The sequence below is a fragment of the Candida theae genome, assembly GCF_024610275.1.
Source record: "Candida theae strain CBS 12239 chromosome Unknown scaffold13, whole genome shotgun sequence".
Taxonomy (NCBI): domain Eukaryota; kingdom Fungi; phylum Ascomycota; class Pichiomycetes; order Serinales; family Debaryomycetaceae; genus Lodderomyces; species Lodderomyces theae.
This window is the reverse complement of record NW_026261362.1, coordinates 157,490-184,721: the sequence shown is the minus strand read 5'-3', so window position 1 is coordinate 184,721 and position 27,232 is coordinate 157,490. Positions and strand designations below refer to the sequence as shown.

The 27,232-nt window shown below is 39.9% G+C and overlaps 11 protein-coding genes across 11 annotated transcripts; 7 read left to right on the top strand and 4 right to left on the bottom strand. All coding sequences in view use genetic code 12, as the record gives it.

Annotated features, from left to right (window-relative positions):
• Nucleotides 1-675: 675 nt before the first annotated feature.
• On the top strand, nt 676-879 carry KGF57_000774 (uncharacterized protein; the record flags this gene model as incomplete). Its single annotated transcript, XM_051755277.1, has 1 exon — nt 676-879. One exon carries the CDS (start codon nt 676-678, stop codon nt 877-879), a length of 204 nt encoding a protein of 67 aa, XP_051610772.1.
• Nucleotides 880-1,184: 305 nt separating this feature from the next.
• KGF57_000773 (mitochondrial 37S ribosomal protein mS23) lies at nt 1,185-2,024 on the bottom strand (the record flags this gene model as incomplete). Its single annotated transcript, XM_051755276.1, has 1 exon — nt 1,185-2,024. One exon carries the CDS (start codon nt 2,022-2,024, stop codon nt 1,185-1,187), a length of 840 nt encoding a protein of 279 aa, XP_051610771.1.
• A 359-nt stretch (nt 2,025-2,383) lies between these two features.
• Nucleotides 2,384-4,045, top strand: KGF57_000772 (uncharacterized protein; the record flags this gene model as incomplete). The annotated part of the gene is made up of 1 exon (XM_051755275.1): nt 2,384-4,045. The coding sequence occupies one exon, from the start codon at nt 2,384-2,386 to the stop codon at nt 4,043-4,045; it is 1,662 nt and encodes a 553-aa protein (XP_051610770.1).
• A 60-nt stretch (nt 4,046-4,105) lies between these two features.
• KGF57_000771 (uncharacterized protein) lies at nt 4,106-5,665 on the bottom strand (the record flags this gene model as incomplete). Its single annotated transcript, XM_051755274.1, has 1 exon — nt 4,106-5,665. One exon carries the CDS (start codon nt 5,663-5,665, stop codon nt 4,106-4,108), a length of 1,560 nt encoding a protein of 519 aa, XP_051610769.1.
• Nucleotides 5,666-6,528: 863 nt separating this feature from the next.
• KGF57_000770 (uncharacterized protein) lies at nt 6,529-6,876 on the top strand (the record flags this gene model as incomplete). Its single annotated transcript, XM_051755273.1, has 1 exon — nt 6,529-6,876. One exon carries the CDS (start codon nt 6,529-6,531, stop codon nt 6,874-6,876), a length of 348 nt encoding a protein of 115 aa, XP_051610768.1.
• A 272-nt stretch (nt 6,877-7,148) lies between these two features.
• YTM1 (Ytm1p) lies at nt 7,149-8,555 on the top strand (the record flags this gene model as incomplete). Its single annotated transcript, XM_051755271.1, has 1 exon — nt 7,149-8,555. One exon carries the CDS (start codon nt 7,149-7,151, stop codon nt 8,553-8,555), a length of 1,407 nt encoding a protein of 468 aa, XP_051610767.1.
• Nucleotides 8,556-8,558: 3 nt separating this feature from the next.
• KGF57_000768 (uncharacterized protein) lies at nt 8,559-9,812 on the bottom strand (the record flags this gene model as incomplete). The annotated part of the gene is made up of 1 exon (XM_051755270.1): nt 8,559-9,812. One exon carries the CDS (start codon nt 9,810-9,812, stop codon nt 8,559-8,561), a length of 1,254 nt encoding a protein of 417 aa, XP_051610766.1.
• Nucleotides 9,813-10,540: 728 nt separating this feature from the next.
• Nucleotides 10,541-11,422, top strand: RAM2 (bifunctional protein farnesyltransferase/protein geranylgeranyltransferase; the record flags this gene model as incomplete). The annotated part of the gene is made up of 1 exon (XM_051755269.1): nt 10,541-11,422. The coding sequence occupies one exon, from the start codon at nt 10,541-10,543 to the stop codon at nt 11,420-11,422; it is 882 nt and encodes a 293-aa protein (XP_051610765.1).
• Nucleotides 11,423-12,383: 961 nt separating this feature from the next.
• KGF57_000766 (basic amino acid transporter) lies at nt 12,384-14,267 on the top strand (the record flags this gene model as incomplete). Its single annotated transcript, XM_051755268.1, has 1 exon — nt 12,384-14,267. The coding sequence occupies one exon, from the start codon at nt 12,384-12,386 to the stop codon at nt 14,265-14,267; it is 1,884 nt and encodes a 627-aa protein (XP_051610764.1).
• A 1,382-nt stretch (nt 14,268-15,649) lies between these two features.
• Nucleotides 15,650-19,903, bottom strand: KGF57_000765 (uncharacterized protein; the record flags this gene model as incomplete). The annotated part of the gene is made up of 4 exons (XM_051755267.1): nt 15,650-15,827; nt 16,072-18,273; nt 19,088-19,175; nt 19,669-19,903. The coding sequence occupies 4 exons, from the start codon at nt 19,901-19,903 to the stop codon at nt 15,650-15,652; spliced, it is 2,703 nt and encodes a 900-aa protein (XP_051610763.1).
• A 4,377-nt stretch (nt 19,904-24,280) lies between these two features.
• KGF57_000764 (uncharacterized protein) lies at nt 24,281-26,608 on the top strand (the record flags this gene model as incomplete). Its single annotated transcript, XM_051755266.1, has 1 exon — nt 24,281-26,608. One exon carries the CDS (start codon nt 24,281-24,283, stop codon nt 26,606-26,608), a length of 2,328 nt encoding a protein of 775 aa, XP_051610762.1.
• Nucleotides 26,609-27,232: the final 624 nt, after the last annotated feature.

The following is a 27,232-nucleotide window of genomic DNA, read 5'->3' as shown; positions in this document are numbered from 1 at the left end:
AAATTGAAAACCCAATTTCGCTTCATGGTCAACGTCATTGATACGATTTGAGGCATTGATTGCTCTGGAACTGGGGACTTTAATAAAAATTTCTCCAAGGTCGTGCAATTTCTTTGGCTGGTGTTGCTAATTTTGATTGTGTTGCTTATTTCCATGGTAGAATCCTGTAAGTTGTTGAAGAAAGCCGGCGCCAAAGGCAAGTACAAGCTGTTTCGTGATGGAAAGAGTGTATAGTGGCTGTCTCACTCAATCCCTCTTGTACGAGAAAGAATGTTTCTTCTTCATCATGTCACAGGTATTTCGTTATCGAGATCCTAGCAATAGGTTGTGGATGGTTGAGAATGTATGGACGAAACTTTCCTTTTGGCGCCTAATCAGTTTGCGGCGAAGTTTTATCTAAATTTGGGGTTCCGTCAACTCTTTTGCGTGAGTTTACCCTAGCGAAGGCATTCGATATGACACTATAGCGTTAAATAAATGGAACCGGGTAGCCTTAACTTTCGTCTCTGAAAACACCTTGGTTGTGCCATGAAGCCGCGTTGCAAAACCAACCAAAAAGGAAAAACGATGGAAACACCAATAAGAGTCTATCGAAAAAGAAAAAGAAAAAATACAAACCATTTTTTTTTAACTGCTCAAACACTTAACTGTGCATTAATCATACACCGACAAAGAATGGTATCGGCACATAATAACCCATGGGCGAAAAGAGATGCTTGGAGATATGAAGGTCAATTTAGCAGACTCAATAGATTCAAAAACGCATTCCCCGGGTTGGGTATAGCTATTGTTGCATTCACGGCATATGTTGGCTTTGAAAAGTTGGTGTTGAACAAAGGTAAGGGAGAACACGGACATGAACACGACGAACATCATTAGGTAGTGGTCTCATACAATAATATTTGACTAACGGGTGAGGCAAGCGGAGCAGCTGAAAGTGATGCAAGCATAATTTAATGTGACCGATTTGAGGTTTGGCATGATTACAAAGTCTTGTCAAAAGTAAACCAATTGAAATGCATGTGCGTTGGACTATGCATTGTATCATGATTAGAGCAAAACCAGATGTTGCAGTCATCAAATGAAAGTGTCCCTATCACTATGTATGGGAATGAGTTATTTATTAAATTTGCAATCAATCCCTTTTACTTGTATTTACAAAACAGTCTATTTAGCCTCTCCCCTCAGTTATTCTCTTCAGCTCTTTTGATCTCATCGGTAACGTCGCTGTTAACCAGCAACAAACTCTCAAACAACGATGCTCTCGATTTTTCTTCCTCTACCAAGGAGCCACTTGGTGCTTGTGATCTATTGGAATTTGCCTCCAAAACACGCGTTTGTTCAGCTGCCAATTTAACCCAGTCATCGATGTATTTCTGTTCCGTAGTCAAGTTCCAATCAATATTAGTTGATTCGTAAACAGCGCCGTACATTGTACTTTCTTCCCTTGCAATATGACTCTCCATTTCCTCTGCCATACGTAAACGATAAAACTCAAACCTTGCTATATCGTAAGCCTCGAAAACGTCTTTCACTTTGTCATCATTGTGTAAGAGATACACGGCTCGCTGAATAACCGACTCCCCGTCCAAAGGTTTGTGCAATTGCAACATTTGACTCCAGTCACATTTCTTCAGGATTTCATCACCATTATTCTCAATCAAATTTTTTGGTCTTGACAACTCCCAAGGATGTTGCAAATAAAAATAATTTCTCAATTCATCTTCAAGAAACGTCAATTTTGGTATACGGTGGATTTGGTTGTTCTTGTTGGCCACTTCACTGGATGCTGGACGGGTTTTGAAAAGTTGTGGTTTTTGTAAATGCTGGTTCTTTGGTTTAAGGAGATCGTTACGTGGGTCAGTGGAATCGGCCTCGTGGATATATGGTTTCTTCACAAGTTTATGGCTTGGTGGGTACTTGGCCACAATGTCGAACCACACAGGCTTCTGCTTGAGCACTCCAGATTTCAAGTATGCCGATGTTCGTGATAGAACATTGGTTGCCTCTGTTTGAAGTTTCATGGTATAGTGGAAGAGTGCTGGGTTTAAAGACTTTTCTAAAAAGCAGTGGAAGTTTCAAAGCTTTCTCTTGGCCAAATTTTTCATTTTTTTTTTTGTTTTTCTATTTTCTTTTTTTCTTTTTTTTTTTTTTTTCACGATTCATTTTTCATCTTCTCTTTCACGGTAAAGGCAGAACACACATTCTTATACGAGTAAAAAATGATATGAACCTTTTAAAACAAGCAAGAGCCAAGAACATCTTCCTACTAGAGAAACCTACCAATACTTTTATTAGACGTGTAGGCGTCGAACAATCGAAAAAAACAGGGCCATTATTGAAATGCATTGACTTGTTAATTAATCAGTATCTACCACTATTGATGGAAAACTACAATGTGCCCCATTCAGAAGATGAATATGAGCTAAAACAGCGGATTTGGGATAAGCTAAAGCTACGACGGACAGATGTTGATCCTGCATTGCGGAAAAGATTGGCATTCAAACCGAATGACATGTTGTATACTACAGAATACAACAACTTTATCAAGGAGCTATATCCTGTTAATAATGAGCCATTTCTGTCCAAATTTGCCCCGTTTGCCGTGAGGCACTGCGCCACGAAGTACAATAACATCAACCACGAGCGAGCTTTTAAAAGATATATGGAGCTACCCAAGCCTGCCCCGCTGTTTCTACCTCCAACTGTTTTGCAGACATTTATCAAGAGGTATGTATTGTCCCAGAGACATTTTGCAAATAGGAATGTTCTTGAAGGTTGTTTGCTTCGCGGGGATACAAATGGCCTATTGAGCGCAATTCGCAACGAGAACGCAAGAAGAAAGGATTACCTTGACCGGTGCCAGTCCATTCTAAATGATGTAAAGCAAGCTGGTTTTGAACTCACTCAACAGGAGCAGGTACGGATGATCTATTTATCATATTTCAAGGATAGAAATGACGTGGTGAATGTCGCTGGAACGGACAAAGGATTTGGCTACAAGAAGTTTACATTTGACGACTATCAACTGCTTTTGAGCACGTTTGGTGACCGAAGAGACCTACTAGGCGTTCTTCTTTTTCTAGCAACAAGACACGATCAGCTTGATGTAATATGTGACATTTTACCAAAAGTAGGTTTAGGGAGTATAATAGGTGTGGAAGACAAGGGCCACTTGAAACTTACCGATATATCGTTAATCAATTTGTTCAGATATTTCAACACTTTTAACGAGAGACCAGAGTTTATGCAGTATCTTGCCAACACAATTGCAAAGTTGAACGAGATTCCTGTAATTACCACTGAAATTGTTGATAACTTGATTATTGTTTTGGCAGACTTGGATTTAATCAAACATGCAGAAATTCTATTTGAAACAGCGTATTTCCTGGCGGGCCCCAGCGAGGGGGATGATCCGGTCTTGACCGAGTGGCGGTATATATACACCAAATTGAAAACGGTAACGAATGACAAGTCTGTGTTTTACAATTTGTCACCGAGCCACCTTTCTTTCTCGTCCTTGTTCCATGCCTATTGTTTAAAAGGGTCGTTTGAGAAAGTCAAACAGTTGATGTATGTGATGGACAATTTAACAACTCTTAGTATGAGTACAAAAATGTACTTTGCAGTCTTCAAGGGGTTCCTAAATAGAAGCGATTGGAAAATTGATGATTTGCAGTACATTTTGAACAGCTTGTTGAATCAGATTGACACGATTAAAGACAACGATGACTTGAACAGTCTGAGGTTATTGTCCATCTTACCCCAGTCCGGCAACACAATCCTTCAAGATCAGTTTGTCGATGAGTTCATCACAAGTGACACTACACTCAGATTAAGCAACTTGCTTATGGAATGCATTTTCATGGCCTGCATAAACCTATTGAACCAAAGTGGTGACCCGAGGAAATCAGGATCAATAAAAATCGTCAAAAGTAGGTGGGAGAAAATGGTTGAACCTAAAAAATCGGGCCCTTACGAGGCAGAGAGACTCTCTTACATCAATAAAGCGGTGTTGATGGATCTTGTAACTATAATCGCTTAAAATTTGTACGTAGATTCTGATTAAGTACGAACCAACTGTGCTTGACTATGGCACTCCTTACTAAACTGAGTTGTTGGCAGACAGATTATTTTGCAAGCAATGTCTTGGAGTAGACACGAAACTTTCAAAAACTAGCAACACCCCCAACAACAATGTCACGATACCCATTAGCAATGTTGAGTTCAACTCAGCAAAAGTTATCATAACAATAATGATACCAATAGGCAATCTCCAAAATACTCGGAGCTTTTGGGGGAGTATGAAAAAATTAGGTGGGTCTCGACTCTTTTCGACTATTCCCAACACAAACATACTCACCAACGCCACAGCTATCCCTCCGGTGTAGAAGAACGCCAATGCATACATATTCTTTTCATTTTCCTCAACTCCACCCTCAGCTCTTGCTTCTAGGTGCTGATGCTGATGCTGATGCTTCTTAGTGCTCGAGTTGTCAATAGCACACAAATCCCCTCCGGCATCGGCAGATAAAACCAATGCAGCGATCAACGGCACGTGCGCATATATCCACGTAATTGCTGTAGTCCCGCTATTTCTTAATGGATGAACAGCCCTGTTGGATGTTCCGCCGTACTGGTAAATCCAAAACAATATATAGGCATCAGCCAATAAGAATATACCCCTGACGTACTTGACCGTAAACCCAACTCCTAAGGATCCTGTGGCAACAACCTTATACAAGTATTCACCAATTGCAATAGTAACAAAGACTGAAAATCTCTCTACCTCGTGTTCAATATTCAAAGCAGTTGACATTGTAAGATTTAACATTTTCTTAGTCCACGGATGGTAACACACTGAAAAGCACACTTGCTCTAGAAAGAGGAAAACAAATGCTAGTGCAATCTTGACCCTCGTTGATACAAATATAACAGAAAGCCAGCACATGGATGTCACAAGAATAGTTGCAGCGTATATTCTTTGTTGTGTTCGATGTTCGGGGATGAAGAAGGAATAGACAACCAACGACACGGCCAATGACAACCGGCATATAATATAGGAGACAATAGGTAAAGCAGCCTTTGCATGACTTTCAGTGATATCGTAATGGCTGTTGATGTACAAAGTAAGCAAACAAAGTATCCAGAAAATGTACACCTTTTGTGACAAATCTTCGTTATAATAGTAATTGGTGAAATCTTTTATATCTGCCCAAACCACCCACAACGGCAAAAAGAAAAGAACATACTTTAGCAATGCTAATCCACTGGCCTCCTCGCTGGCTTCGCCAGCCAAATTAGCAATCAATCCAACATAAAGTAAATCCAAAAACAACTCTGTCTTTGAGCTTCCTCTTTCTCCTTTAGTGCGAAACAATACTCCATCCTTGAAATAGTTTAGAGCGTGTGGTCTAATGAACCAAAATCTCTCTTTTGGAGGTTTAATGTACTGGAAATTGACATCTCCAAACCTTCGAATAAACTCATCCTCTTCTTCGCTGTCGGTTAGATCTTGCTCAATCACTGGAAGATCCTCTTGAGAAAGCTGATGAGATCTGTGGGAATGTACTGGGGAGTTTGATTGACTGTCGTACTGGTCAGTCGACCTTGTATTGGGGACATTCTTGCCACTGTCTGGTGTGTAGTTGCTAATCGTAGACATTTAGTGCGGTTGTAGTTGAAAAGGTGTGTTTGTTTTGATCCACAACGATACAAGGATATCAAAATGGCTTGAATACCAGCAATTGCAAAAGTTGACAGTGTTGATGACGGATGGGGTTGGAAATATAGCAAACTATTTCAATTAGTTCATCATCCATTTGTTTAGTTCAATACACTAAAAAAGAAGCGATGCACATTAACATTTGAAATTTTCTCGGTTGTGTATTTTTCCCGAATTGGGAAACATTCCATCTAAAATAAATTGTCGCCAGCCATTGGTTGTCAAGAGTCGTGCTTGCAAAGGATACTGTGCTTACAATAACTACCGTATATGGATGAGTCTGCACAAGAAGTGTTTTCTTCTGAACAGTACGTCATGTTGACCCCCCCCCCCCATGGTTAATGCCATGCGGCCATGGCAAAGTGACACAAAACTGCAAGTATAAAGTCTTTTACGAGCTTTAAGCCACACCTCGAAAGTGGAAGATTATCAAGGTTGTGTGATTTGAAAGTAACCACCATGAAATACGCAAAAACGTTCCCAAACTCTACCAATAGGAATCTTGCCCAGATGACTCGCTTCTTTTCTTTCATGATATCTTTTGATATGCCCCCAGAGCCATAATTTTGTGCTAGTAGTTTCCCTCTAAGTGGCAAAACTATAAATACCTCGTCCTTTTTTTTTTTGTCTAGTTTATACAGTCATTTGCCTCCTTTTTATTTCCAATTGGTATTGATCTGAATCACCACTTTCAATAGTCTCCCACCATACTCTCAAGTTGTACATCAAAACATTCTTACTCGTTCCATTCGCCTCGCCCTCCGTTTGATTGTGTTCTTCTTATAATTCACTATACTTGAGCAATGAGATCATTACCACCTCCAAGAATAACTAGAGCTAGAAGATGGAAACGCATCAAGCGTGCCTTGAAAAATTTGGCCACCAAGGGCTACATCTCTGATTACGGTGTTTTCCACAGAAGAGCACTATACTCCCGTCATTTGTATTCAATAACAAAAGTTCATAAACTGTCAATATTGTCTAGAATGAAAAAGAGAAAGACTGACTTGCAGGTTTTCCAAACAGCCAATTCGGGTTTGAGGTTAATTAGACAACTCAGTAAGTTCTTGGCAAAAATTTCGATTCCCGGATTGAAGGAAGACTTGCCTGGCACTCGGAGAGGTAAGATGAGATTGTCCTTGAAGATGTGAAGTGATGTTTAGTTGTATAATGGACTGCAGCATACATAACCTGGTACCTTTCTTCAACCTCTTTTACTGTTCTCAGTGGTGTTTCTCTCTCTCTCTCTCTGTACAAAAAAAGTTTATTTTTTTTTTTTCTCTTTCTCTCTCTGTCTCTCTGTCTCGTTCTTCTCTGCTCTGTTCATCTTTTTCTTTTTTTTTTATTTTTTTTTATTTTCTATTTTTCACACGATGAGCTGCTCCATCGGGGATTCTGAAATACTTCGAACCCACCATCAATCATGTCAGACAAGAACCAGATAAAGATTAAATTCACCACAAATGAGGAAGATGAGAGTCTAAAAGTGGAAGAGACACCCTTGTTTGTTCCTATTTCATTGAAACGTTTTGGATTGTCTGAAATCGTGAATCATTTACTTGGCAATTACAAGACAGACTCAGACGAGGAAGAGCGTAAGCCCATACCTTTCAATTTCCTTATCAAAGGAGAGCTTTTGCGTACATCTATTGATGACTACCTTGTGCGCAATGGGCTATCAAGTGAAGCATTCTTGACTATAGAGTACACTAGAGCCATTTTACCACCAAGTTTCCAAGCATCATTCAACAACGAAGATTGGATTTCATCTATAGACTCGATAAACAAGACTTCGAGTGCGGTAGTGGACTCGCAATTGACAATAAATGAGCCAAAAATCTTGAGTGGGTCTTATGATGGAGTGGTACGAACTTACAATATGTCGGGTAAGGTGGAGAAGCAATATGTTGGCCATTCTGCTCCAATAAAAGCCGTCAAGTGGATATCACCCACCAGGATTGTCTCTTGTGGTAATGATAGACAAGTGAGGCTATGGAAAACCGCGTATGAGGGTGTCATTGATGGAAATGAGGAGAATGAAGAAGACGAAATCGAGGACGGAAAGACCTTGGCGATTTTGGAAGGACATAAGGCGCCTGTAGTCGACTTGGACGTGAGCCAGAAAACAAAGAGAATCTTGAGTGCTGGTTATGACAATGTTGTTGGGTTTTGGTCCACAAATTACAAAGAAATGGCAAAGATTGAAGTTCTCGAGTACGATTCGAATGTTGTCTCTACTTCTTCCAAGAAGAGAAGGAAAATGGCCTTGCAAGACTCGACTATAAGACGCCGCTCTCCTTTGAGCTTGATGAGTGGTCACACTGAGCAAGTGGAGGGTGTCATCTTTGACGCACATGACGCAACTGTGGGATATTCTGTATCCCAAGATCACACTATTAAGACATGGGATTTAGTCACTTCTCGCTGTGTTGATACAAGAACTACTGGGTTTTCGCTATTGTCAGTATTGCAACTACCACAAGCGAACTTGATAGCTTCGGGTTCATCAGCTCGTCACATCAATTTGCATGACCCAAGGGTTTCAAATACATCAGAGGTGATCAATGCAAAGTTAATTGGTCACACAAATTTTGTTGTTGGATTGAGTGCGTCTCCTCACAATGGAAATATGTTTGCTTCAAGCTCTCATGATGGAACTGTTAAAGTTTGGGATATTAGAGCTGACAAGTCTCTCTATACAATAACTAGAGAGGATGGATCAACAAAAACGAAAATTTTTGATGTGTGTTGGGACAATGAAATTGGAATTATTAGTGGTGGCGAGGATAAAAAGATTCAAATAAACAAGGGATCAGATATAGCTAAGTAATATCTATAATTTATACAGGTTGTTCTCCTTTCTCGAAGCTGTAAACAAATTTAACCCGTAATAACCCTGCCACATACTTTCCTTGTCAGTTAGATAGCCAACGAGTCCAGTTTTGTTTCCCACTGACAAAGGATCCCATATCGTGTAAACGCTTTGTTCATCGACCCATCCCAATGCCTTACGAATATCCTTCAACTCATCTGCATTGAATTCAACTTGTGCTGCCGACCCGTACTTTAAGGGACCTGCATTGATCCAATACCCTCGTTCCACATTACCCAGTGGCTTTGCCAATTTCCCAATGGTGTCCAAATAAGTGAATAGGTTTTCGGCTGTGTCCAAAAAGAACACAGATACTACAACAACATTCTTGTACTTGTCTCTATTAGGTATATCAAATTTTGTGAAATCTTCATTAACAATGTGCAAGCTTTGAGGTTTCCCAGTATCTCCTATAGGGGTATATTCGAAAGTTCTCAACTGCGACTCAGTGTTGTAGTAGTCTGAGTTTGTATGTATATAGGGATAAATTGTGTGCAGTTTTTTTGCCAGATGCTTGCTATAGTTGTATCCAACAAGCAGGTTCATCAATCCTGAATACTCGACGGAGTAAACTGCCCCATAGTCCCACTTGCTAAATTCATGAGCCAATCTTCCCAACCCACTTCCAGGAAAAATCAATACAGTGTCTTTCTTTTGTTTGAAATCAATGGCCAACTCCAATTGAGATGCTACATAGTCGAAAATAGGTCTCAATTCAGGGCTAAGGGGCCCTGTTGCCCAATCACGAGTGTAATGACCCAAAGCTTCAATAACTCTAAAGTTGTTACCACTTGCAACACTGCCTTGTGCATTCTCGATTAATTCAAAATCTTTTACTGATAAGCCATACTCCCCAATCGTGTAATCAGCAACATCATCAAGGAATTTTTGATTCTTCTCAATCGCCTTGTCAATAAGTTCGAGCCGTTTCCAGTATCCAACATCTTTTGCGAGTGATTGCTGACGGTACTTCAAATGCGTAAACAACAGTCTCCTTCTCTCGTTGACCTCCTGAGCATGAAACAGGTAGCACTGCAATGACTTGACTGCTGAAAGAATCTCAACTTTTTGCGATTGATTAAGACTTTGAAAATTTGAGTAGTTGTTTCCAGTAGAAGTAGGCAACTTGGCTAAACTAGGAGATGTTTTGGCAGCTCTAATGCTTTCCAGAGCTGAATTGGCCAAGGATTTGAACAAGGATGTTCTTGAAACCATGTTTGTGAAAATAAATGTCGTGATGAGGATCGGTAGTTGTGATTTTCGATAAAGCAACGATAACACGTAATAGATACCGAAGGAAATAATGCAAATTAATGGAATTGAATCGAGTGATATAGACATGATATATGGGGGGGGGAGATATATATATATATATACATGTACTATGCGCCATGTTATCTGCATATAGCATTCCTTTCTCGGGTGAAAACAGCAATTGATTTTATAGAATGCACCCGAAAATTCCATGCACCATTTCAGCATTCTCTCTCGTTCTTCATTGGCATCATTATTAAAATTGACTGTAGTTTTACAATCGACTGAACTCGATTGCGGTGTTCTGTATAACTGCAGTCCTGCATTGGATTGCCTTTTAATCCGAAACGCAGCTCGCCAGTCTATCATTTTGCGATTATCATGAAGCGTCGACACGTGACCATTCAAACCACCTCCACCCTGCTGTGGTATATCTGCCCAAACGTATAGTTCTTACTTCTGACAGGGCCCTTCGAGTGACAACGTCTTAGGTAGGCATATATATGTCACTTTTTGTGCTGTTCTTGTGTGTGTTTCCACGGACCAATTGTCAGTTACTAAACGGGAAATTTGTAACATCAAATCTTGTAACATTGAAGAAAATTAAATCAATCTTCATTACAAAACGCTTACAGTTTGCAACAGGTCTCAATCGAGTACAACAAGTCATTTCACATCCAACAATATCAATGTCAGATTACGACTTCTCTGATGTGCGTCCCGTCAGCCTAAATAGTGACGAACCCCAACTATGCCAAATATTGTACGACGATGAGTACAAATCAATTATGGGCAAGTTATTAGCCCTCATGAAATTAAAAGAGTATACGCCTAGAGCACTCTACTTGACCGAGTTGGGAATTGAACAGTTGGCGTCACACTACACCATTTGGATATATCGCTTCAACATTCTACAGAATCTTCCAGATGCAAACTATTATGACGAATTGGATTGGTGTGAGCAGATTGCTTTGGACAATGAGAAAAATTATCAAATATGGAACTATCGTCAGCTAATTATCAATGAAATCGTGAAACAGGAAACAAGCAATGGTAAAGACAAGTTTGATCCTCACCGTGAATTCCCAATCATGGAAGCCATGCTCGATGCCGACCCCAAGAATCATCATGTGTGGTCATACAGAAAGTGGCTTGTTGAAAAATTTGATCTATACAATGACGAAAAGGAAAGATTGTTTGTTGACGAATGTATTGATGCTGACTTATTGAACAACAGTGCTTGGAGCCATCGGTTTTTTTTAAATTTTGCTCAAGATGTATCTCCAAGTGAGGAGATACTCGGTAAGGAAATTTCTTACACTAAGGACAAGATAATACACTGTCCTCAAAATGCAAGTTCTTGGAACTATTTAGAGGGCGTTTATGAGAAATTAAACAAGGATTTGACAGATTTGGAAGAATTCGTGTCCAAATTTGTTGATTTTGATGATGCAAACAAGGTGAAAAGTTCCTTTGCATTGGAACTTTTGAGCAGAATCAGCAAACAGAACGGTGAAGATGAGAAAGTGGCCAAGTATGACAAGATGCTTCGATCTTTGTTCAAAGCATGAAGAAGTCGAGACGCTCTTTCCACTTGGCCGATTGCGTTCTTGATCTCAGGGCTTATGGTTAAGACGGATGTACGGAGATTGCAAATAGGGTCTTTATCTAATCTAAGTATTTTTGGGAACGTACTCTTTTCGGAACGAGAGCGGTACTGTTCGCCTTCTGTGCCCGCTTTTGTTACACATTCGGTGTAGGAGCCGTGTTCATACCAAGAAAAAAAAAAAAAAAAACAAAAAAAAAAGAAGGAAAAAGGGGAAATGGTGACATATCAGTGTTGTACAGTTTGCGTTGTGACGGCCTCTCAACTGGAGGTTATTTGCAAGCTAACGTTGGCCGATGGCATGCATGAGTTATCTCCGCTTCTTTTTTTTTTGCCTCAAATGAGACTGATCACTGTCATGTACGGCTTTTGGTGGCTTAACTCCTAACTCCACGCATTTATATCCAAATCAAGAATCTTAAGAGCGAGGCTTTTGATCAGCCGCTTCAACCACAAAGTTGTCGCACCAGAACATCTTTTCCTAACTCCGTATTCTCGGTACTTGTAGCTTTAAATAGAGTAATTTCTCCTTGATCTAAACTTGTTAGGAGTAAGGAAAATACAAACATGTTGTCCTTGACAGTGTCCATAGTCCTAGTCGTTGTTGAAGTGTGCTGTATCAAATACGGGTGTAGTGGGGCTAGCACCGTACTTCTCGGATTTAGATTTTCCCTCTTGCTCACTTTTTCTTTTTCTTTTTCTTTTTTTTTTTTTTTTTTTAACTTCTACCGATTCTTGCACAAAACACTCTCTTGATTTTTAGTGACACACACGCATGAATAGTTTTACAAGTACGGCTACAAGATGCATTTCTGAAAATGTATAAATATACAGATGAAATTCCCTTGGGAATCAGATTTTGACCAATTCAAAACACACATATCACTAATCTTGCAACTACAATATACAAAGCATCTCCAACAGCCATGAGTAAGAACGAACTTACTCCATCAAGCTCAAGTGTAAAATCAAGCGACTCGAGTGGAGTACCAAAACCGCTCACTGGTAACATCATTGACCAGCAACCACCCCGCCAACTACCTGAAGACCTTGAAGATCAAACGTCATCACACTCGCATCATTTCAAAGAATCCGATGCTGGGGATGGTACCTTACGTGAAGATCAATACATACATGGAACTCGTTTAATGCTTTGTTTTGTGTCGCTATTCCTTTGTTTGTTTTTATTCGCATTGGACCAAACCATTGTTGCTACAATCTTATCCACGGTTGGAAACAAGTTCAATGCGTTTGAAAATGTTGGTTGGTTATCATCGGGCTTTTTGTTGACCATGGCGGTGTTTATTCAACCTTATGGGAAATTATCCATCATATTTGGTAGGAAATGGTCCATGGTTGTTGCCGTTGTCATATTCGAAGCTGGATCTTTAATGTGTGCGTTGGCTCCAACAATGAATGTGTTGATTGGAGGTCGAGTACTTGCTGGAATTGGAGGTGCTGGTATTCAAGGTTTGACATTTGTTATTGTGTCTGAAGTTGTGCCTATCAACAAGAGACCAGTTGGAATGACGATTTTATCTGTGACATTTGCAGTCGCGTCGGTTTTGGGCCCATTGATTGGTGGTGCCTTCACTACCCATGTTACTTGGAGATGGTCATTTTATATCAATTTGCCTGTGGGTGGGTTTGCCTTGGCGGTGTTTTTGTACTCATTCCGTCCACCGTTTCCAAGAGTGGATATTTGGCAAGAATTGAAAGCGTTTGACTATATTGGAACGTTTTTCTTTATTTCAGGAAGTGTGATTTTCTTATTGGCAATCACTTTTGGTGCTTCTGATTTTGCGTGGGATTCCGGTGCTGTCATTTCTTGTTTTGTACTTGGCCCAGTTCTTTTGATCTTTTTTGCCGTTTGGAATTTCCGGTTTTCCAAGAACCAAATCATTGGTACTGATGTTATTACTACTCCGCAAATCATTGCATCTGCACTTTCAATATCTGGAGTATTTTCAGCATTCATTGTCACAATGATTTATGCCTCTGTCTATTTTCAAGTTATTCGTGACTCAAGTGCAATGGGTGCTGGTTTACATTTGCTTCCTTGTATCATTGCGGTTGTTATATGCTCCATTATTTCGGGAGGAACGATTCAGAAATCCAGATACGTTAAACCTTGGGGTATCTTTTCGGGAGTTATGGCTCCAATAGGTGCTGGGTTGTTGAGTTTACTACGCGTGGACTCTCCATTTTCAAAACAAGTTGGTTTGTTGATTGTTATGGGTATTGCTACTGGATGTCAGTTTCAACCTGCAATCATTTCTGCTCAAATCAAAGCGCCAAAGACACCAGGTGGTACGATCATGACAACAATTTTCGTCAATGCGTCCAGGTGTTTGTCATCTGCTATTGCCGCTACATTATCTGACGCTGTATACACTGCAAGTTTAAAAAATCATTTCAAGAACGCAATTCCCAAAGCTAGCCCCCAAATTCAACAAGCTTTACAATCAATCGACCTTTCAAGTCTCATGTCCAATAACACGATTTTGAAAACATTGGACCCAGTAACCGAGAGATTTATCAAGGAGCAGATGATGAAGTCTATTCAGAATGTGTTTTACATGTGTATTGGTTTTGCTGCTATATCCACATTGGCCTGTCCATTCATCACTAATAAGAGATTGCCTGACATGAAGAAGATGGCCAAGAAAGAGGAAAAAAAGGAGGAGATAATTCAAGGGGATGCAACCGAGGCGGAAAAGGAAGCACAGTTGAAACAGCTCGATACTGAGCCAGTACTCTCCATTCCAGAGGCGGAATTGAATGAGGAAAAGAATTTGGAGACAAAGTAAAACTGGGGTTTAAATAGGACTTGTATATAGAGTAGCATTAATATAATAGTACAATAGAGGTAATATCGTACAATCTTTCTCTTGTTCTATTGTAGTAACTGGGGAAACTACATCTTTTTCACGAGGTTTCACGTTTCGCCTTCAATGAATCATCACCCAGCAGAGTTCGTCCAATGACTAAGAGTGTTGGATTTCACCACCACCACCAACAACATCAACAAGTTTCAACAGAGCACCACAATGGCAAGAGATGCGCGAGATGAGAGAAAGATTAGGATGTAGATGTCAATTGGACAAACAAATATAAAAAAAAATAAAATGTAGCAAAGAATCGAAACTATCGACGGACACATCTCCGCCTCAGGTTCCATTCATTGACATCCACAAAGAGGGCAGACTCCAAACTACCCTCTATCCCCTTTTCCAAAAACAAACGTCCAACAAATAACTCAACTCAAACTGAGTAGAAAAAAATTGTGTAGTAAATGCAAATTTTTTGGTAACTCGCGCTGCAGATTATGACCAAAATTGGGACCCATTCGGAGGGGGGGGTTTGACAAGAAACAATGCGACATCATGGAAAGAACCATCACAGGCAAGACTTCACTGACGAGTTGAAAGATTGTGCTGATTTTTTAAAATGATACAATGTTTTGTTTTTTGGTTTTTTTTTTTAAAATTATTTTGATCTTTTAATAATTTTGATTTTTTGGGTACAACGGTTTTTAACACACAATCAATCGTTCAGTTTCGTGGCTTCATTACAACTCTGGGTTTCCCCAAGCGCGAACCCATCCGGTGTTAAAGGAGAAGCGGCCCCATGAAAGACGTTCCTAGAACGGTCTTGTGATACTCACGGGGTGTCGCTTTGTTTCTCCCACCAAAATGGTGGCTCAGAGGTCCCCCCAGTGTCTTTTATGCTTTGCCATAACTGATGTACTCTCTTCAACGCGTCTGCCGTATTCTGGTTTGTCCTTTCCTCATTGCACATGTGTTGGACTAAACATGCAGAGGGTTGTATTCATGGCTGAGTTTCTGTCTATGGGCTTGGGAATACTTCTTGCGGCACGGGTCAGCTACCTTCATCTCTGGTCATCAATTATCGTGACAGCTCCCGCCGAAAATGCAACAACCTGCGTAGTATCCCAAAAACTTCTGCCAACTTTCAATGAAACTCACATCACAACCCTCTATTCTTAAGATTCAGTCCAACGTCGCCACTGCTCTTGTCAAGGTTTTCATAGTATGTCTCATGTCATCAAGTACCAACAACAACAACAACAACAACAACAACATCATCATCATCCTCAGGTACAATTGATTCATCCAAAATCTCTCAACATGACATATTCAACTGAGACAAATACCATTCTCCGATTCCTTCAAGTTGGGCCGATGAATTCTGCTTGTTCAACTTCATCGTCATCAACACTGATACATCCTCTCTCCGAGTCCATCATCCAGACACGCCGTTCATATCTCTCGGGTGCTGGTGCAGTACGTTCAAACAACCACGCCACACTGCTGGACTCGTCAACTTCACAAGGAGTATCAATGTGCCTATAACTTGAACCACTTGGTCTGACCATCAACAGGTCTTGGTCTATAATCCGTCTGCCACAAAAACCGCGCATACCAAAAAAAATAAAAATAAAAAAAACAACTGACCAACATCTTGGTCAAACTCCAACATCGAGGTGTAGCAAAACAACGTCATCCAAAACCTCATTGTTGCCATCAGCGGGAATCGACTTTGGTTCTTCTTCTGAACATGGTTCGGACCCTTTCGCAAAACTTGCGCCACTTTGTCCTCCATTCTTGTCCAGTATCCTGAACCCCGGTGCCATTGTTTCCGAGCTGGCTGTTTCCAGTCTGCGGCTCCAGAAGGTCGATTTCTTCGAATTCACTTGCCGACCCACTTTCAGCTGGCATCTCTTCCTCGCCTGGTTTGTCAGTACGCTTTCTCTTCTTTCTACCCTTGCGTTTGCCTTTCTTGCAAACATCGGACACATCTGCGGTTGCACCTTCATTTTCACAACCAGCTTCTGCAGTGTCAATTGCAGGGGAGATCATAGCGTGTTCAGAATGAGGATGATTCAACTCATGGCCAGCATAAGGAGACAACAAATCGTCATCACAATCCTGGGCATTCACAGTGGCGTCAGCAACACGAGCACGCTTCTTGAAAGGCTTCTTTACCTTGCTCCAAATCCTCTTGAGTCTGGCATTCTTACCCTTCATTGGAATGTCTTGGGTAGCAGGTCTTGGTGGAGGGGGAACAGTTATCAATTCAGGAATCTCACTTTCAGGAGCAGCAGCTTCGCTTCCAGGAGCAGCAGCTTGTCTCTCAAGACAGGCAGGTTTTGTTTCAGAACCAACAGCTTCAGCTTTAATCCTTGTCAATTCTAAATCTTCTCTCGTCAATCTCAATTCCTGCCTAGTCAACTCTAGGATCTCTTTCGTCAAAGCCAACTCCTCCTTAACTGCCTTCAATTCAAGTTCAGCTTTCAGACAAGTTGACACCAGTGGCGAAGCTTCAACCTCGTGCTGAGCATTCTCATTATTGCCTTCGACAACAGTACCAGTAACTTCATTGCTATCACGATTTTCGATTGGCAATTCAATAGCTCCCGAGTTCGAATTCGCTCCTGGGTCATCAACGCGGGTGGTGTTGGTTGCAGTACAACACTCTTCAGCCTCATCATCGACTACAAACAACTCTTGATCTTCATCTTTGTAGTCGTCGGCATCAAACAAAACCACTACTTCACCCGTGGTTTCAAATCTCATGCGCTTTTTCCCAAACAATGACCTCAACTTGTCCTTGAAGGGAGGCTTCTCCGAATTGTCTGTCCCTCTGGTCTCACAGTTCGCAGTCTGCTTGTCCTCGACTTTGGACTTCATAGCAGATCCAATCTTGGACCATTTCTGACTCAACCTTGCCTTCCATTTGGCTTTTGGTTTCAAGTCACTTGCAACAGGGACAGTTTCAGGAGGAGCCAAGCACGTCTCTTTACAATCAGCAACATTTTCATTCTCATTGCTGTTGTTGTTGTTGTTGTTGTTGTTGTCGACTGACTTCAAGTGCTGTTCACCCTCACTTTTTTCCAATTCAGGAGGAGACTTTTTCTCGGTCATATCGACAGAATCGGTTACTTCCGGCACAGCCAACTCAACAATCTTATGCACTGGACTCCTCGCCACACTCAATGGCGCTTCAGAAATAGCTTCAAATGCTTCACTGTCAGTTAACTCCGATGGCGCAATCGGACCGGCCTTTTCAATCGCTTCAACTGGTGCAACTGGCTTGTGCTTCTTGATTCTCAATGGCGTGATAGGAGTGTCATCTTCAACAGGTGCAACTGGTGCAACTGGCTCGCGTCTCCTAATTCTCAATGGTGCAATTGGACTGTCATCTTCATCTACTTCAACTGCGTTGAGATCGGCTTCGTCAGGTACACGGCCGCTCCACCCGGCTTCTGCTTCAAAATAAGCAAATAGCTCATCTAATTCTCTAACCAAAGGGTCGACCTGACTATTGTCTTCCTTCTGGCGTCCAATTTCAGCCAGGTTTGCATACTCAGACACGGACTTGTCGACTAGTTGGCTAGATCTGTCCTCTTTTGTTTCCATTGGGACAGAATCATCAACATGAACTTCATTGTTTTCAGTTTCCAAATTCAAAGTGATGTGTTGCTTGGAAACTTTCTCATTTTGTATCTCGTTGTTCACATGGTGGTTTTGGTCTTGGTGGTGGTGGTGGTGGTGATTGGGGTGTTGGTGGTGGTGATTGGGGTGTTGGTGTTCGTGGTGGTGTTCGTGGTGTTCGTGGTGGTGATTGGGGTGATGGTGTTGGTGGTGGTGGTGATCATCATTAGTCTCGGACTTGGAGTGATCCGGGACCAATTGGTTAGTTGCATTTGCAACTGGGACTGGTTTACTACTCGTCATGATTGTGAACATTTTCATTTTATCCACTGAGTGGCGAGTAACGATAATACGCAGGCTACGTGTGCGCTTAGTAGCGGCGTATTGGGGTGACATGATGATGAGGAGAAGAAGAAGAAGAAGAGGAAGAAGAAGAAGAAGAGGAGGAAGAAGAAGAGGAGGAAGAAGAGGAAAAGGGGGAATTCTTTTATGATGTGTATTTGTGGACTGAAATTTTGATATGCTTCGGGGGAAAAACAGAGCACTTATTACAGAAAACTACCAGGAAGAAGAATGAGCGACTTGAATTGAGGGTAGGAGTGTTGATTATGAGAGTTGACTGGTACGTATCGTACATAGGCTGTATAGGTACATTATTGAATTGATGTGATGAATCTAAACTATATTATCTGAGTAAACTAGTCACTTCCGAATCGTTGGCATTGTAGTGAAGCAAGACTCTTTGAAAACCATGGCTGTCTTTATCTTGTGCTCACTTCTGACTCTATTAGCAACAGACAAGCATGCATTTATGGATACGATTAGTCCTGTGTGCCTGTTTCGTGTCCCTCCTGTGTCTAGCTTGTGCGAACTCGATTTTTTGCAGCACACATTGCAATACATCGTAAAGAGTATGTAGTTTGGAATGACGAGTGCAGGAAACGGTTAGTCTGTGAAAGACAATTTGCACCACATCAGTGATGTTGCTCAACTGTGGATTTGAAGTGGTTAATGTGTTGGTGTCTGATGGTGTGTGGTGAAATCAGTGTTTAATTGAGTGTATACTCTGGTATGGATTTCTGTTCCTAAATCGCACAAATACAGATTTTGATAGAGTAGAATTATCACAAGTTTTGACGCAAGTACCAGAGTCAACTAAATATAAATCATACCTCTTAAATTGGTTACTATAATAGCTGTCTAAGAAGTTCCTAGAAAGTATACAACCTTCGTTACTGGAGGTCATAAACTTGACATTACCTTCCAGGATAACACACATGATCTCGATCAACCGAGAAAATGACAGCACTTATATCCGATATGATACTGTGCAAGTAGGTAAAGGGTTATTCTGTAGAAGGTTCTTGGTAGATTATTCAAAATGTAGCTCAATTGCTGATTTGGAGTAGCTCTTGTATCAATGCTGAATAGCGTACTGTGGGTTTAATATTGTTTGCAAATTTGCGTCAATTCGACGGGAAAATAAACGAGCTCAGCCAGATTGGAGATACATGAGCACAACACCATCATCTTAAACAATGGGGACAGCATAGAGGATAGACACTAATACTCATGATATTCTACAATCCTCAACTGGATCTGATTTATGGGTTGTATATACTGCCATATGTTATGACATTGACCACCCAAAACGCCCGCACGTGATCGTCAGGAAGCGGAGGATTGATTGTGAGAGAGGAATTTCGATATTAGTGTTGAGCAAACAATGGCCAGCAACTGCCAACAAGTTAACAACTTCTATAATTATCGTTCAACCGAAACGAATTCACAATCTTTGCAAGAAATGCTTTGATAGATCTTGACATTTGCGTTTTCAAGATATGCCTGTGAGGATCAAATCGCCCCCCTGACGTGTACACGTTGGACTCAAAATACTTGTTCAATCTCAATCTCAATCTCAATCTCAATCTCAATTTCAATCCAGAGGTCAATGTTTTCTTTTCTTTGGGGAGATGGAGTGAATGCATCAAATGCGGCAGCAAAAAATGGTATTAAATACGGTGTTGAGCATAATCTCAGCGAATACCGTAAAGAGAAATAGAATGCGGTTTCATGATAGCTCAAGACGAGAACAATTAAGAGGGCTCATGTAATTGCAACCGCCGTTGTAACTCTTTTGGTTTGTTCAAGGGATTAGTATAAAGAAGGAGTACATAGTGTAATAAGATGGTGGCAAAATCATAAATCCAAAGGTGAAAAGAAATGGGCCCCTAACACAACAAGACACACACACACACACACACACACTGAGAATAAAGCAAAACTTACACAAGTTCTGAATGTGTGCATAACCATATACTGACGTATGACATTGTGCATTGCATATTTCTTGCATCGTTTGCAAAAGAGTTAGTGACGTGATCTACCAAATACAGTATAGATCCAAAGTAACAGGGTGAATAGAGAGAAACTCGGGGGAATAAAAAAAAAAAACGGGGCCAATTTTTGAACAAGAGAAAAAAAATTAAAAGAGACACAACGCAAGATCATTTATGAACACTTTTGTTTTTTTTGTAACCAATGTTACTAACGTCGTAGCTCTTTGGTGCTACAATGTGAGTGCCAAAGTTCTAGACTCCTCTCTTCTGTCATCCATCCTAGGGTTTGTGTGTGTGTGAATTACGTTGAAACAAGAGTACAGAGCCAAAAATTTACAAAAAGAGGAGGGATTTTAATTTAAACAGTATATAGAATACAATAGTAGTGAGACTAACCGTTGAGAAACAAATACAAAATAACGGCCGCCCTTTGTAAAAATTGTTCGAGTATTCTGTTCTTGTGAAAGTTTTCTTCAAACTGTGCAAAAAACAAAAAAAAAACAAAAACCAAAAAAAAAAAAGAAAAATACCCTATTAACCTTACACGACCAATTACTATAAATAGATTCGTGTAGCATATAGACCCCATATATCTTCCCCTTTCAGAGTACTTCAGCTTATGCTGGGTAAAGGAGGAAGGATAAATGTCATTTATAAAGAAGGGGCGTCTCTGCTTGAAATATTATTTTAGAGACTTGAGGGTAGAAATGAGCGATGGACGCGAAGAAGAGGAGACGGGATAAGGCACTAGCATTCAAATTCTCCACTAATCTATCTTTTACTTCTTGTGACACACTCTTGTGGCTGTTGTTTTCTGTCGTTCAATGACGTAACAGGGTTTAAAAGTGGGTTTAAATGTGGGCTTGGGCGTGGGCGTGGCGAAAGATTGTATATGAAGAGAGTACCTGCGTAAAAAGGGCAAAAAATTGACATTTTAAGCCGTCAGCAGTTAACACGCTGTTAAAGATCTGATTAATTAGATGTCACAAGAGTGAGTGTATTTACAAGAGATGAAGAGTAGAACAGTTAAAGCAACATTACTGCTCCTCTCCTTTCGTTTGCTCATATATTGCATAAGAACGGAAATACAGAATACGCTGCAAATCAAGGGAACACGAGAAAAAGATCGTCGTCAATGTTCCAATTGCTGCATTATTGTTAAATCTCTTGTCCTTTAATAAGTCACCAAGCAACAACACTTTTTGTTTCTTCCCTTTCACATTCAAAAGATAGGGACAATATGTTTTTCTTTTTTGTGTTTATTACACAGTCTCGTTACGATGTTGATTCTAGACCTGTAGACAATAACCACAAGACAAAAAATACAGTGTTAACATAACATAAAAAGCTTGATTTTTGCAATCTCCCTTGTATTTATTTTGCCACTCTTAATTGAGTGACTGAGAGGTAAGTAAAAGGAGCCCCCTCCTCCCATCTAATTTGTTGCAGCAGTCGTAATTTGGGTTTGCTAAAAGCCTACACTCGTTGTACAAATGAGAGGCATAGAGAGGAGGGTAGAAGGTAAGCCAGTCTTTCTCTGTAACAATTTGAAAGCAAAAAAAAAAAATATATATATATATATATTGTTACCACGAAACAATTGTAGAAGAAAACTTTAAAAAATTAGAGTTTTAGAGAGCTGAGAGGGTAACAGCAGCCCACATTTCAAACCATGTGTGACTCTTGAAGAAGAAAGAAGAAGGGACGACTAAAATAAGAGGCTTGTGGATACTTGTTCTTCAAAGATTGTTTGATGTAGGATTTAACGATTTGGTTGATTTGCGGTGGAGTCAAACAAACCGGAGATAGAACAAGGGATGTGGGGCAAGACTCCTGTAAGAATATGGTTTATTATTACTTACCTTTTAGGTAAGTATAAGAGGAGTGCATAGAAAAAAAAAAAAAAAATAAAAGAAATATTGATATAACAATAGGGGCGGAAAAAAAATAGCTATGCGATATCGCTTTTAGATAATTATTTTCTATTGTTTTAATAGCTGTAATTAATTTCTATTGTTTTTTGTTTTGTTTTCTCTGTTGTTTCTTTGTTAGCGTAATACTTTTTGTACTTTAGTGCTCTAGCTCTTTTATAAATTTTGTGTATGGAGTTAGATATAGTAGAGAGAGAGAGAGAGAGAGAGAGAGAGAGAGATAAAAGTGAGACAAAACTCATACTGGCAGCTTCACTCTCAGCGTCGATCAAATAATATTAACACGCATTCAGAACGGTTTATAACTACACAGTGAGTTATCATAGGTTTGAATAATGAAAGGGGGAGACACGCGATTTTGGCAACAAAATACGCAAATGATGATAGTGGAGAAAATAAAAACAAATGTGACATACATATATATTTAATACATTCTCATGGACTACTCTAGTAGGTGAAAAAAAGGTCTAGAACCACACATTGTTATATTTAGTTTTATTGTTTTTCAGCCTCTTTGCACACTTTTATTTTTATTTTATTTTATTTTTTATTTTTTTCTGTTTCCTTTTTTTTTTTTGCCACAGTGAGAGATGGTGATATTGGTTTCATTTTCCGTTGTTTACATTGAAACAGCGGAAACTCATACCCAATAAGTATCGTGCTATATTCATAAAAAGAGCATAGAACAAACAATTTAAGTTTGGAGAATGTACCCTGTGGTAAAAGAACTAATAGGGCGTCAGACCGGTTACATAGTTCACTTTAGTATGTATCAAAACTAGAGAACGTGTGAATAGGTGTGTGTGTGTGTGTGTGTGAGAGTGTGTGTTTGTTCTATGAATACGTTTGATGGAACATTTATTTTTTGACAGCGGTTTTACTTCTATATGAAAGTTCTTTTGTTTTGAAAAGTGAATGTACATTTACATTGTAAACAAATGCTTTGCTAATGTCAAGAGTGGCTGTCTAGTAAGTTAGATAGTACGCAGAGGTGTCCTTTAGTATTGGAGAAGCCTTCTCTGTCTCTGTCTCTATCTCTGTCTCTATCTCGTTTGACTTTGTGAAAGGCATCGCCCCTATATCTTGTAATACAAATGAACAATAGATTTGTTTAATTTTGATTGGTCTACTAGCAACTATATGCAGGATGACCAACTAACTTTTTTGTTTTTTCATTCTGTGCCCTCACTTTATATATATATAATAGGACCAGTATACGTTAACAAAGCCCACATATTTTATAGACAGTGGTATATACGCTTGGGTAATATTTGCAAGAAATACATAGCTTGGACAAAGAGAGTGTACACATGTATGTATATACACACGCAACTAGTTTTTTGTCAAAACTGGAGCTGGAGAGGTTGATCTGATGTTGTAATGAAGAGAATGTAGATCATAATTTTACAAAGGATCAGACTTGTTGTAACAAAGACGAAACCGTTAATTTTGTTATAAGGGTGTATAAAAAGATGTTTACTTGTCTTTGTTACCACAGCTGAGTTGTAGTAGTAGTAACAATATATTGTGAATGAGATCCTCTCTGCAGCTATTCACAATTGAAGATGATTACGTGTGGATAATGGGAAAAGAGTGTGATCTACAGATCTATGATGATGTGGATACTGTAGAGTGACACTGATGTCACGATATAAGGATATCAGTGTGTGTGTGTGTGTGTTTGTATGTGTATCTACCTGTATATAAGGGGCTTATGTATATTGTGTATTGCACTAGATATTGTTTGATATATCTCATCAAGCAGAGACAAAACACAAAACACAAAACACAAAACACACACAAGTTTCTTATTCTTTATTTTTTTTTTTTAATTTTTTGTTTTAATTTTAATTTTAATTTTAATTTTTTTTAATTTCTTCAGATTTGAAAAAAAAAAAAGAAAATAAAAGGAGACACACACTACTGCATTGATGTATATATAATAATACCTGTAATCACTTTGAATTTATCAATACATATACAACACACAACAACAACAGCAAACACATACCATTTCTTCACTATCTCCTCCTCCTAATACTACCACTACTACTACTACTACTACAACAACAATTGTTTGCACAACCTCTTTACGATGAGTGACTTTGGTGGATTGGGTATTGTACTTGAAGAAGAACATGAAGAACAGAAACGACATTACACCAGTGACAGCACAAGTATACCTAGGAGCATTACAACCACAACCAAGCCCTCAGATCAACAACAACAACAACAGCAACACCCACTAGCCCAACTGCTGTTACCATCAGACGACGACCTTAACTACTACACTGATAATCAAACCCATCACCACTTTTCACTCAGTCTGCGATCGCCACTGCTGTCACAGTCACAGTCACAATCAGAACAACAACACCAACAGCAGGCGAGATTCAGTACTATCTCAGCACAATCAAGCACCACAAGTATACCCAACCGGGCTTCATCTCAAACCGTACCATCAAAAACATCAACAGTCTTGCAGTCACCACAGCCTTTACTTTTAATAAATACTTCAACACCAGGCACTCCTGTGATTAATGCCCCTGTAGTGAATGCTGGGATACTACCACCACCCTCTCCCGCTCAGTTACAGAAGATACACCAACAACAAACGCTGCAGCAACAGCAACAGCAACAGCAACAGCAACAGTCACAATCACAACCAAATTCCGGCACCACTCCAGCTGATGAAGAAGAGGTTCTTTTACCTCCATTACCCGATGCTATCGAAGACTTGAAATCTCCTTTAAACGCCACTCCATTTTCCATTCCTAACTCGGCAAATATTGAAGATCTACATTCCACATCAACTTCTGTTCATGATACTACAAACAAGTTTCAAACTACAGATAACGGCAACGGCAACGGCAACGGCAACGACTACAACGAAGACAGGGACGATGATGCAAGCACCAACTACAGTATCAACTCCTCCGAGTTTAATCCAATATATCAAAATGGCAAGAGTTCTTACTCCAACTATGCATTGGATTCACCTACTTTTTTAATAGATCAGCAACACCAACAACAACATCAACAGCTGCAGTCACAGTCACAGACTATGCAATATTTCCCAACGCTTCTGAAACTGCACCAACACCCATCTAGCTCCAATCTAAGTGATTCAGCACTCTTGTCATCTGCTTTAGGTGGCTTATCTGGATCCAGTACCCAATTATCTGCACTAAACTCAAACAACAATAAAGTTTCACAAATAATGTCTTCCTCTTCAAACACTACTACACCAAATGAAAAGACCAGTCCTTTGAAACGTTTGAAGAATTTGAAGAATGGGATACGCAAGTTGTCGTTGGGAAGTAACTCAAGTCTGAATAGTGGAGCTGACACTCTTTTTAGTCTGAAACATATCAACGGCAACAGCAACAATAGCAACAAAAATGATCTCACATCATCAAGTTCCACCCCCGTAAACTCTAAACCTGGTGTTTTTTCAGCAATAAACTCAATCACAGCCAACCCATTCCCCACAAGACCACTGTTGAGTCCGTTGCAAACTGAAGATAGAAATGTACCTGTTACTGCCACTTCAACAGGAACGCCTGTAACAACACCAGGTAGTACCAAGTCGGTTCCTGCGTCAAATATGTTTACTAATAGCATTGCTGGCCAATTGAGTGGCCAATTTCAGCAACCGCCAGCACCACAACCACAAAGACAAAGCAGACACCAACACAACAATTCTTCGTCCTCAACATCAACTACATCTTCGTTGACCTCCTTGCTCCGTGCCAAACGATCTCGTGCTTGTAGTCAAGGTACAGGAAACGCAATATTCACACCAATTACCCCACCACCTTTATTGGCGTCACCAGTAATTACTTTCAGTGAAAATTTGCAATCTACAAAGGCAACATTGAACAACATTGAACAAAATTATTTCGATTGCTTGGCTGCGCAGACACAGACACAGACACAGAGTCAAGTTGCTCCTAGTGTTGCTTCTACCCCAACTACAACAGCAAGACCCACACGGACGTCTTCGTCGGTGTCGATGAACAAGTCCGTGTCTTCAACAGGGTCATATTTTACCACAACCGGTACAAAACATCATCAACAACAACATCAGCAGCAGCAGCAGCCACAGATGGCTTCATCCTCGACACAAGTCAACTCCATTGAAGAAATGACAACTGTTGAAGATTTGCTCAAGTACTCCGATTTCCTAACTAATCAAAAACACTCTATTGACGATGTTTTCCAAAAGACTAAGGAAAAATTGGATGCTTCTGGATGGTGTTCACAATATGACTTGCACAATTTGCAATTGCAACAAGATAGTTCACGATGTCAAATTGATACTTTGATTTTGAAAATTGAAGAACGGTTGAATCGCGATTTCAATTTTTCCATGTTGAATGGTGGTGGCGGTGGTGGAGATGCTCAAGGTAGAAACGACTAGAGAGAGAGAGAACCAACTTATCACATTCAACACTTTCATTTATCCCCCCCTTCATCCTTCTCCCTTATTTTTTTTAATGAGATTACGCTCCTTTTAACGATTATTTACACACTTTTATGAGCCAATTCTATTCTCAACATTAGAGGGAGAGATTACGCGTCCAAAAGTGTCTTTTCCTTTCCTTTCACGTACCCCCAATGTCTTACTTTCCTTTATTCTTTTGTTTTCTTTTTTTACATGTTATGAATTAGATAGATTATAGAGTAATTATAACGATTCATGAACTAAACAACAGCATTGTAGCCCAATGAAATAACCTCCAGAGACAAATGTAGAGCAAACTTGGATATTGTAGTTGGTGTTGTACTTGTCTACTCTTTTCGATTGGGAATTCCGATTGTTGGAAAAAATTGAGGCGGAATTGAGAGAGACAAACAATTGAAACTATACTGTAGTGTACAAACAATAGGGGGAAAGAAAAAAAAAAAAACAAAAGAAATTAGATTGACGAACATTGACGCCTGTCTTCTTAACGGAGAACAGCGATCTATTGTTCGTGGTGGGGCAGGGCGTATTTTTTTTTTTCATTTTTTTTTGTAATCTTTCTCTCTTGCGTTTCTTAGT